This window comes from Parasteatoda tepidariorum, chromosome 7 (assembly GCF_043381705.1).
Source record: "Parasteatoda tepidariorum isolate YZ-2023 chromosome 7, CAS_Ptep_4.0, whole genome shotgun sequence".
NCBI lineage: Eukaryota > Metazoa > Arthropoda > Arachnida > Araneae > Theridiidae > Parasteatoda > Parasteatoda tepidariorum.
In genome coordinates this window covers 14,519,626-14,531,863 of record NC_092210.1, presented here as the reverse complement: position 1 = coordinate 14,531,863, position 12,238 = coordinate 14,519,626, and the positions used below count along the sequence as shown (strand labels likewise).

Sequence of the window (12,238 nt, the reverse complement as noted above, 5' to 3'; positions counted from 1 at the left end):
AGAAATCCTTGAACGTTTTTTTTATTATAAATGTTAGTGTAATTCTGGATATCCTGTAATATGAATGTAATATACACTATTTATTTGTATACTTTAATTTATTCATTTACTCGCTCAAATTTTTAAATATGTTTCCTTTTTTTATTTTAGGCATAGAAACTTTAATCAATGGTTTTCAATTATATCAAGATAACTATCCAGAAAGAATGAAATCAGTTTACATCATTAACGGTAAGCTTTTATTCAGATTCTTGAGAATAATCTAGAGAATTCTCTCTTTGTTAAGAATTAACTCTTTGTTAAGAATTAATGTAGATTTCATCCTGTAGCAATAATGTAGATCCCAAGTAATACACATACACAATTGTTATCGACAAATTACACGCAAGTCACCGTGACATTCCGGATTACCAAATTTTACGTGAATCTCCTAGGTGACAGTCATATGTGTTGAAAACATATTTCACGTAATCTACAAAAAAAAATTTATTTATGAACTATACACATGTTACCACGAAAGTCCGATGTATGGTAGATGTCACCATTCACATTGCCTCTAGGGATACTGCCCAATATATTTGCTAAACATCTTTTACAAGTATACAAATTTAATTTTTATTTATAAATTCTACACATGTTAGTACATGAGAGTCCGACGTGTTGCAGATGTCAACATTCACATTGTCTAAGTGACTATACAAAATGTTTGTTAAGCATTTTCAAGTATACAAATAAAATTTTTATTTATAAATTCTATGCCATGCGTGTGGTGAATGTCGTCAATTACAGTCTACTAAATGATAGTCCAACCCATTTGTCAAACGTAATTGTTTCTCAGTGACAAATATAAATGTCGACTTTCAATAAAAAGGAAGAGTTAGAGTCTGTTTCAGTGCGTGTATATCCAACTCCACAAATGCTTGTGCTTATGTCCTGAAATTTCAACAACGGATTCAAGAGGCAATTTTATTCCCAATCGTATATCCATTCAAGAAGGACTTTTTGATGGAACAAACTCATATTTGCGTTCCACAAGAAGGAAAACAATGAAAACATCCCTCGGTTCGTAAAGTGGCAAAGGGATTCTAACCCATGATCCACTGAGAATATTTTATGCCAGCACTGTGATCAGGGTGAGACGAGAGCAGAAATCATATTAAACAGCCACTGCTAAGGCCGGGATAACCTGGTTGGTAGGGCACTGGGCCCATGTCCAACAGTTCGTGGATTCGATCCCCGTCTGCTGAAGACTCCCCGTGTAGTAAATGGTGGCTGATGCAAGTTAAATCTGTCGAGTCGCAAAGCTCTCCAGGCCCCCATAACAAATAATTATCTCTGGGGGTACTGATTCAGGAGTTTCCTTGTCTTCTGGATTGGTTAAAAATTACAAGGCTACGGAGTTGAACATTAGTAGTCGTAAACCTAAAATTGGGTCTGCTGTTCAACGACGGATGAAAAAAAAGAAAAACAGCCACTGCTAACCATTCACTATCCAATTTTTCAATAGTCAACAAGATATCAACTAAAATGTGTATATCACTTAATCGCTCTTCCATTCATCAACCGATGTATTGATTCTCTTGTCTTATGATTTAATTATCCCATTTAGTAATGAGCATAACTCGCTCATTTCTGTAATAACGAGTAATATCCTATTACAAANCTGGTTGGTAGGGCGCTGGGCCCATGTCCAACAGTTCGTGGGTTGTCCAACTGTGTAGTAAATGGTGGCTAATGCAAGTTAAATCTGTCGATTCGCAAAGTTCTCCAGGCCCCCATAACAAATAAATATCTCTGGGGGTACTGATTCACGAGTTTCCTTGTCTTCTGGATTGGTTAAAAATTACAAGGCTACGGAGTTGAACTTTAGTAGTCGTAAACCTAAAATTAGGTCTGCTGTTCAACGACGGATGAAAAAAAAGAAGGAAAAACAGCCACTGCTAACAATTCACTATCCAATTTTTCAATAGTCAACAAGATATCAACTAAAATGTGTAAATCACTTAATCGGTCTACCATTCATCAACCGATGTATTGATTCTCTTGTCTTATGATTTAATTATCCCATTTAGTAATAAGCATAACTCGCTCATTTCTGTAATAACGAGTAATATCCTGTTACAAACAATGTAACTTAACTATGTATTAAAGTAACCATTGTGCATTGTAATTACTTATGTACTAATATAACCCCTTTACCTATTTAATCTACTTATATAATTACTTATGCTATGCACTCTTGCAATACTCATGTTACCCCCGCACAGCACTGATTAACTCTCAGAGATAATCCCTTTCCCCAACCAATGATCGCAAATACCCGCTTTCAAGGTCCTCTCAATAAATCTCAAAATTATCATACCATAATGTCAATCCAAGTGATGCCCTCTCCCATTATAATTGGATTTGTTACCTTAATATATTGATTCAATGTCCTTTTTAATATAATTGTTTGCCATTAATTTGTTTTTACAATTCAATAATATTTGTTTTCCATGTAATAACTTTTCTGAGTCTTTATTGAGTCTGTAGGGTTGTACTGGTAGTAGGATTGGTCTGTAGGGTTGTACCGTCTACAGGGTGACGGCTGTGTGGTTTCCGTGTCCGATGGGCCAAGGTCCTACGAACCTCAGGAATGCAGGGGATGAAGTTTTAACGCGGTGGCCATTAAAAGCAGTAAACCCGCTTCGCGGGTCGGCTGGACACATGCGCTGACAAAACAGCCGCTGCTGGGATTCCAGCATGAATCACTTTATTGGGAAGCAAACACGTTGTCCCTGGAGCCACCGGAACTCTTAAGGAAACTTTAGAACTTTATAAAAACGCCGTTGAACTGGCGACTTTTTGAGTTCACAACTATCAATGTTCAACTTCGTAGCCTTGTAATTTGGAATCTAATCCAGAAGACAAGGAATCTCCCGTATCACGTATTGTTAGAAATTTGCCTTCTTGGAGTCCTTTTTATGGAACTAACTCACATTTGCATTACATGCGGAGGAAAGCTGCGAAAGCCTCCTACGGTCAGCCTAACGCTAGGGGACTCTTAATCATAATCCGTCTACCACTGACGATATTTTACGTCAGTACTATGGTCGGTATCAGCTGGATGAGGAATTCGTATCGACTAGCCAACTTAAATTTATCAGAAAGTTTAGAGGAATAATAGCTCCGTTTCAAATACGTACGAGCAACCAAGACACAATAGAAAAGCGCCCTTAGTCGCTGACGAGAACAATTCAGGACATGATTTGTTGAGCAATTCTCAATTCTTACGATTTACCTTTTAAGTTTGTCACTTGGAATCGCCTGTGCAAGGCAAATCATTTTTTGGAAGAGGCAAAGAGTTAAAAAAAAATATGTTTCTTCTAAAAGTAAAGGAGAAAAAAATATTCAGCTAACATATTTTTTTAAAAACTTTTTTTCAGCATCCTTCTATTTCTACTTAGGATATCCTCTAATCAAAGCTATTCTTGCAAGTGTCTTACTTCAGAAAATACACATTTTTGGCAAAGGTAAGTTAAGAAACAATTTGGTAATTACATTTCAGGAAGAAAATTATTCTTTATATACTGACACATGGTGTCTCAGATGCTTTGCGCATGCTCGCGAATGAAAGCGTCAAAGGATTTATTCTCAGATCAGTTTGTGATATTAAATAATCCCCTACGAATTATATAATATCACAAATGTTATATTCCCTACTTATATATAATTTTCTCTACTTGAATTATATAATTGTGATATTATGACCGGGATAGTCTGTCTGACAGGGCGAAGGATTCTCGTTCACTCCCCGTGTAGTAAATGGTGACTGTTTCACTATAAATCTGTCAGGCTACTAAGTTCTCCATGTTCCCATAGCAAATATTACCTCTTGGGATACTGAATTGGAGATTGATCGTTCTCTGGTTCAGGTCAAAATTACGATCTGTGGATGAATGTATGGATGGGTTTACCCTATAAGCAGGTGTGACGTATGGGTGTGGCAGAAGTCGAATCCTTGGCTATAGATGGCGCCATTGGAGAACAAGAACAGTTGTACCCCTTGCCTTAATGGCCTACGATAACAAAAACAATAATTATTATCTAATAAAATTCCTGACTGGTAAGGAATTTCATTGTATCATAAGCTTAGTTAGGGAAAATTCCGTTTACATATTCATCAATGAGCATGCGCAAAGCATCCGATACAAACACATCACTTACAGGTACCAATCGTCCAATATTAAATTTTTGGGAACTACAATGTGTTTAAAACATGACATGCTACGAAACACCCCTGATTCATTTTATACGTCCTCTTGAATGCTTTCTTCATTGGAATTAACCATACGTTTATATGTAAAAAAATATATCGTAGTGACAAAAAAAATGTCGCCCGTGTTTCTCTAGTAGCTCATAGGGAACGCATTAAAAAAAAGATCCCTACGCTATGCCAAAGTTAAACTTGAGTGCAACTGTCTGTAAATAGACTTACTTATTACCCAAATTGAATCTGTTGTAATATATCAACTCGAGTAATCTAAGGGAGGCTATCAAGATAACTAATCACTTACGTTACGTAACATATTAAATTTCGACGTTGCGTGGCACGTACGAGTTCCTTGGCAACAAAAGAAAAGGAACAATCTTACTTAGAAATTCAATTTAATTGATATTTAATCGGTATATTAATCGTTATTTTTGCTGCATGTGTGACATGTATTATTGTGAAGGGAGGAAAAGATCTGTCTATTGTTTCGTGCTCAGTATATGCTAGCCCAGATTAAGAAATAGCAGCCTTATAATAACAAATTGGATATAAATTTTGTTAAGAACAGCCTTTGAAATTATTCAATAGAGAATACTATAAATATTTTTTTTAAAAATGAAACAATATTTGTTTCAAACTCTCTTCATTACTTTAAATGTTTCCAATGATCGAATTATTACCACAGAGAAGTAAAGATGCATCTCTAACTCATGAATATATATATAATTTAGGTTTTAAATGTTCCTGTGATTTCTTAAATCTAAATTAAAAGACGTTAATAATTTAAACATGATAAATCATAATTTTTATATTAAAACAAATATCTCATTGTATAAATCAGTTTTATATAGATAAAACCAGAACAATCGACAAGGCGTATGACACATTATTTACATATATTTTATTTTATAACCATCGAATCTAAATATTAGGTAAACCGTTTAAATGCTTGATAATTATAAGATATATGTTGAAAGAATTCATAAATATATTATTCCAAATTAATGCATGCGTATCTATATTATTGAAAATGGATAAATTATTCAATGAACCTACTAAAAATAAAATTAAAACATGCACTTATATAACCACATTCTATCAGAAACATGCTTTTACATAAAACTCAACATTAGTGAAATGCAATGTTGCATTCAAATCTATTTGCTAAATTACGAACAAATTTTCAGACGACTTTAGAAGAAACATCGTATTTCATAATTTGAAAAAAAAAAAAAAGATTTACAATCGGCTATCAGCGGAAGAAGTATGAACGAAATTTTACGCTACGCTTGCATAAGTCAAATTCCTCGTAAGTTGTCGATATATAAATATTAATCGCCCAATTTAAATATTTATACGTTGTCCTCAAATTATTTGTTTTTAAAAATATCTTTTTTGGCTTTTATTAAATAAAAACAGTTCAAACTTTCTATTTTGCAAGAGAAAAATGCGCGGTTATGTGGTATAAAAGAATCTATGCATCATAAATCAAAACTTTTTCAGTTAACATTAAGGAACTTTGAAGTTAACAAGGTGTCCCGACTATTTTCGAAAGGTTTTTCTTAAAAATATTAATATAAAATTTTAAAACACCATCTTACTTTTTCATTATGTGTAATAACTTATAATTCTAGCAAAAACAATTATCATTAATATTATTTTCTTTTTGTATGACCATTTTTAGGTAAAAATTCGGCACTTTTTGCATATACGCTAAAATATGTATTTGTATATTGCATACATGTAAAAATATTTCTATCACCCGAAACAAAACAAAAAACCTTTGAGGATTTTATTTATAAGGCTATCATTTATGTTTTGAACTAATATCCAAAACACAAGTGTATTTACTATTGAGTTAGGGATCAATGTAGTTAAAAAAAAAAACAAGTTTTTAAAAATTTCCGCACTTGTCTTTGTGAAAAAACATACATAAAAAAATGAAATTCTACTTTTTCTCTTAGTCTGCAATTTAAAACATGTGTGTAATAATCATAAACACTCAGTGAGATTCTGAGCAAAAGCAAAAAGGGAAAATCCAAATTGAAAGGGAGAATGATTTAACTTTTCCCCTGAACGGGAAAACGTACAAGAATTGTATTATTTTACTTTTGTATTAGGTGTGGCCAGGGTTGTTATGGCGTAGAAATGTCGTGTCCGAGACTTATAATTTTGTACTTGTTTTGTGTAACTAAATTAGTTGTTAAATGTTGTTCACCCATCTAATTATGTTTACATCAAAATCCTTATTTACAAATAAAAAATTGTAGACGATTGTTCTAAAAACAACATGAGATGTCGTGTTTAAGGTGGCGTTAAATGTGAAAAAAAAACTGATTTTGAGGTAAACGCATTTAAATTCTTAAAATCACTAGTCTATCCACTGTTATCACCTTGCACAATAACTGATATAATTTTGTAAATAAATGAAGTACAAACAAAAGTAGAGTATTTTTTAGAAAGCTAAGATCACAGGGATTCTAAATTTATTATAAAATCAATTTCGAAAATGTTGACCAAAATAATGTTTTTACACAAGTGAGATACCTTAAAGGAACCAAACTTTCATCCACTCTCCTAACTAAACTAGTAGAAACAGAAATTTAATGATTCCGGCTACCCCCTAAATTTTGAAGGTCAAGAATCCAGGTACGTAAAAAATATGCTTATTCAGAGAAAGTACGTTTTTGCGTCTAATTTCGTAACTTGATTAACAATTAGTATATTTGTGATAACCCTAAGAAACTATTCAGATTAACACTTAGTATCTAAAAATCCGATCATCAGAGCAAAAGTTATTCAGGGTGATATATTTTGCTTGCGCACTGTACATTTTAATTCATGTATTGATATAATTACAGATGGCTGGAAAGAGGTCCTTCAAGAAAATATTGATGGCGAAGTCCTACCAGCGTTCCTCGGAGGTAATCGGTCAGATCCGGATGGCAATCCGTGGTGTACCTCTTTCGTAAGCAAGCAATTATTCCTTAAAACTTTAACACAAGTTTATTGTTTCTTCAACATCAGTGATAAAAGGGAAATGTGATAAAAATTGTTATATGTATACAAGCACTTGTTAATTTGAGGAAAATGAATCTGAATTACAGCAAGCAGATGTTTTTTTTTTTTCATTTTTTATTTATGACTATTATTCATCTTGATCTTTCTAATGCTTTTCCTTAATCAATTTTACTATGATTATTTTCAAGATTGATTACTTTTAATCAAACATTACTTTGATTGACAACTAAATATTACTTTGAACGATTTCTGATGTAACGATGGAATAGATAAAACAAAGAATCAATTAATAGGTGGACTGAGTTAGCAGCCTTGGGTGATTACTGAGTAAATAACTTTTATTTTCTAACCTGTAATAGGAGATTAAACTCAAGTATTAAAGCTTTGGGGTTTATTCACATACAACTTAAAAATCAGTCGCTGTGACAACTATCTGATCAAGAGTACCAATCAATATCCGGACTTGTCTACGTAAGACACTATGTCACGTACGATTAAGAGCACCATACATGGTTTGAAAATGAGATAGAAGCCATAAGTCCAAAGCCATAAGGTGGCGGTGCGAATCATTCGCAGAACCCACCAGTGACCCATGGACCAACATCCAACCAAAAGACTTGTTGTTTCTAATGCCCGTTGACAATGCCAGATGACATACGGGGTGAAACCAAAGGAATTTAAGGCAGAGGGTACGTTTTTTGTTTTTGAGGTGGCGCCATCTATGGCCAAGAATACGACTTCAGCCACACAAACGTCTCTTACCGTAGATAGGGTGGACCCATTCATTCATTCATCCACATATCGTATTTTTGATCTGAATCAAAGAACGATCAATCTCTAATTCAGTACCCCCTGAGGGATGATCTGTTAAGAGAAAATGGAAGGCTTTGTGACCCGAGAGTTTTAACGTGCACCAGTCACCATTTACTTCATATTCGGCCAGTGGGGATCGAACTTATGACCTCTTGGACATGGGCCCAATGCTTTACCAACCTGGCTATCCCGGCCCATCGATAGACTACAAAGCTTGTGCTTTTCCCCAAAATATTTAATAAAAGAAAATTGCAACCAAAATCAATTAAAAATATTTACATCACACTCGGAGTACTTTCTTATAATCTTTAATTAAGCGAAAAGTAATAATAAAGTAGGCTTTAAGAGTGATTTGTTATAGTATATTAAAACTACTTGCAGTGGGTTCAGAATTGAACTATTCAAATTTTTTTGTAGCAGGTTTAAGTCACATGGAATGAATTTTATCCCCCGTGGTTATATTTCAGTTCAAAAAATTTTCGACAGATGTTTATAACTAATAAATTAAAAAACATAATTAAAAAACATAATTAAAAACTTCTTCAAAATATTACGAAATCTTTCATGAATAAGTATCAAATTACTATATATATATTTTTAAAATGTCTATCATTAGCCGCGATTATGTGTTGCAATCGAGGGGGGGGGAATTAGCAACTCCAACGAAGAAAACAATGGATGGGACTTGAATTGCCATCTGTCGAAAACATTTCGAACTAAAACCAAAAACTCGAATAAAACTTGTGCCTTGTCACTTGAATTTGCTACAAGAATTTTTTTTTGACCATATATATTTCCTGTTATAAATTTATTTATATCTGTTTTGTGTTACAATAAGTTCAGTTTAGAACACCCTGTAATAACATTTCTTTCTCACAGCTTGTCTTTGGGAAGAAGGTTCCAGAAGAATTATATTCTAAGAAGAAAAAATCTATTGTCAGTGAAAAGGGTGTGAAAAAGTTGACTATTAATAGGTTTTCGTCTTCTGAAATTATGTTACATATTTACGAGGAGAATACGTGTATTGAGTGGGAATTCGAGACTAAAGTGAAAGACATTGGTTTTGGACTGTACTACAAAGACAGTTCCAAGGAAAATTCTAGAATAGAAGAACTTATTCCGAAACAAAGAATAGACACAATGCTGTCGTCTGAAGCAGGAGTTTACAGTTGTAACAGAATTGGAACATGTAAGTAGATATGACTGATAATGTAACACTTCGTATCTTCATAAATTGTAAAGGTTAGATACCCACCTTAACCCTTTCGACTTTTGCAGCATTAAAATAACCATACGAAGACTTATATAATAATGGAAAACTTTATAGCAATAAAGTTTTCCCGGAAATATTCTGGGACAATATATCTTTATCGTCCAGAATATTGTAAAAATATCTATATATTACATAGGAATAAATAATGAAAATAATATAAATACATCGAATTATTTACTCCTAGCAGAAGTTGCCTTACCAGAAGTCATAGAAAAAAGAACTTGCCGTTATGAAATAATCAAAACAAAAACTAAAATTTTGTCTTGTAATATTGTAATCACTAATGGGATATATTGTCCCAAAGTACGATTGGGACACTATCCCACAAAACAAAATGTGGCAAAATTTCTAAATCTGATACTAAATCGGTACAATTATTACTTAATAAGAACAAACATAATTATTTTACACAAAATATGGCAAAAATATAGTTGTATTTTTCTCAAAATTCAGAAAATGCTAGAAATTAAAACGAGATTGACAAACAGAAGTCTGTCATTTTGAATATCAGAGTGTTGCCAGCTTCCTTTAGTTACGTTTTTATTTCCTAATGTCTAAAGAACCCAGAAAACATAAAACCAGTGCGAGGTTGGGATCTGTTAATCCATTAGGGAGGGAAGTTTAATCTTTGGGACGTACATGTCCCATTAGGGTCAAAAGGCTTAATAATACTGTATATGAAGCATGTGACGTCTTTACATTATCAATTATAGCTCTTCCCTTATTCATTTCATGTAAGTTGTTGTTTTTTCGAGGGAGGGAGATGGTTAAGTACCGATATGGATCCAACACCAATATGGGGCAAATATGTATAATATTATATTATGTATTAATAGTATAATGTATATGCATTAATAGTATTTCTCCAATGCCTTCATAAATTTTTAAAAATTAATGCTTGAAAAATGTTTATAACAAGAGACGCAAATTAATATTTAAGTGAGCTAAAATACAGCTAAAATATTGTTAGCTTTTGCCGAGTTGTTATTACAATTGATCGAAACAAAGTCGGAACTAAAATTATTAAGAATGTTTTTATTTGAGGAGGAATAAAAACGAGTTCACTGACAAAAAAATTGTTTAAGTGAAAAATTCGAATTTTGTCGAAATTTCAACAAGTTTCCTACAAGGCAGAATTCACAAGTCTCTTTTAGAGTTTTGAGTGTGATTACAAAACAAGTTTCAATCGCTACACTTAACTATTGCAAATTTTATCACCATATTATCAAGCAAAGGAATTTATCATTAATCGATATTTCTATCACTTTTGCACTAGCTAGAGTGCGCAATTTCATTTTGACCAATGCTTCTTAAATTGGGAAAGAAAGATTGCAACTGCATTTTGTCAACAATCAAAATTTTCTGACAAAAATTTCAACCATTTTCATTCACATACATGTTTACTGAGAGTAAAACTAAAAAGTAAACAATAAAACTAAATTATAAATTTAAATACGACGTTTTTAAATTAGACTCAAATAGAAGATTCTTTTATTGTTGCCAGATATTAAACAAAGGAAAAAATTATGATTGGTAACATACTTCTATTTCCAGCAAAAGTATAGCTCGTTCACCAGGAGTTGGCATTTGGCTGCGTCTTCATCACGTGGTATGCGACGATACTATTTCGCTATTTTTGGGAGAAGGTTTTGAGCAATCCTGAACGAGGTTGCTATTTGGCGATCGTATAGCAAAAATATTTATTTCGCAAACTTTATCTGTATTTTTTAACATTAAATATTTCATAAATTTGATGATATTTCGCGCAATTTTATGATATCTCTCGCTTTTGAGAGAATAGTTTGTCCTTTTTGAGACATTTTTCTAGGAAAACAGCAGTTTTTAAGATTGAAATTTATTTAATTAGCTAGAGAAATGAAAGGTATAATAGCAGATGATAAAGCGAAGTAAGTAACTGAAAACAAAGTCACTGTTTGTGAGCACTAAGGGTTGTCTCAATTTCAAGAGCGGAGATGTTTCCCTTCTTATTCTCTCGCTGAAATGAACTCTGCATCCAAGGAGGTGGTGCCAAGTGCCAACTCCTGGTGAAAGCGAATTATATCTCTGTATCTTACGAAAAAAATGTTGCACAGCGCGTTTCAAGTGTGACAAAAATGAAAAATTTCTCTTCAAACTAATACACTATGTTTTTACAATTTTCATTTTTTCGTATTATTTAAAGCAACATTTATGAAATATTTGTAGAACTTAAATAACTTTATATGTTAATTTGAAGCTAAGAAATAATAAAGAAAGAAAGAATAAGTAAGAAAAGAATAAACCAGTTTTTTCATTTTCTGTGTTTTTACATTTATTTTCCCCTTTGTAAAGAAAAAATAAATAAACCAGATATATTTTTTTCTTTAAACCTTCATTTTCTTCTTTATAAGGAAAAGAATAAATCAGATTCTACTACAAATCAAATTTGTTCTTAAGATTTAAATTTTTTCTCTTCTTTTTTCAGATATTATTGTTTTTGACAATTCTTACAGCTGGATATATTCGAAAGAACTCTACTACCGAATCCGATTGAAAAAGCCAAAGATGATCAATTAAGATTCTTTATTTACTTTTATATTTACTTTTTACATACTTATAAATATTTACATTAACTGTTATGTTTATCAACTAATAAAAATAATTCAAAACTATAGTGTTATGAACTTTTTTAACATTTATTTTGATTCACAATTCATTTTATTTCTCTTACAAGGCAGCAAAAGGGTACAACAATGACTATTTCCAGCCATAACAATTTATTTTAATCTTATGTACAGCGCATACACGGTGTTCCGTAATCACCAGCCTTCATACATATTTTTAGATTTTTTTTTCAAAACATACATATATTAAGGTCCATATATCTAAATAAAATAAAA

At 32.3% G+C, this 12,238-nt stretch overlaps 1 protein-coding gene across 2 annotated transcripts in view; it reads left to right on the top strand.

The window, feature by feature from the left end:
• LOC107450336 (SEC14-like protein 3) overlaps positions 1-12,010 on the top strand; it is a 55,159-nt gene extending 43,149 nt beyond the window's left edge. For both annotated transcript variants that reach the window (XM_016066104.4, XM_016066103.4), the window contains exons 10-14: positions 151-231; positions 3,426-3,512; positions 7,114-7,220; positions 8,966-9,275; positions 11,824-12,010. In XM_016066104.4, the coding sequence (XP_015921590.1) occupies positions 151-231; positions 3,426-3,512; positions 7,114-7,220; positions 8,966-9,275; positions 11,824-11,915 (677 nt within the window). In that variant the 3' untranslated portion in view covers positions 11,916-12,010. The remainder of the gene's footprint in view (positions 1-150; positions 232-3,425; positions 3,513-7,113; positions 7,221-8,965; positions 9,276-11,823) is intronic.
• The last annotated feature ends 228 nt before the right edge of the window (positions 12,011-12,238 follow it).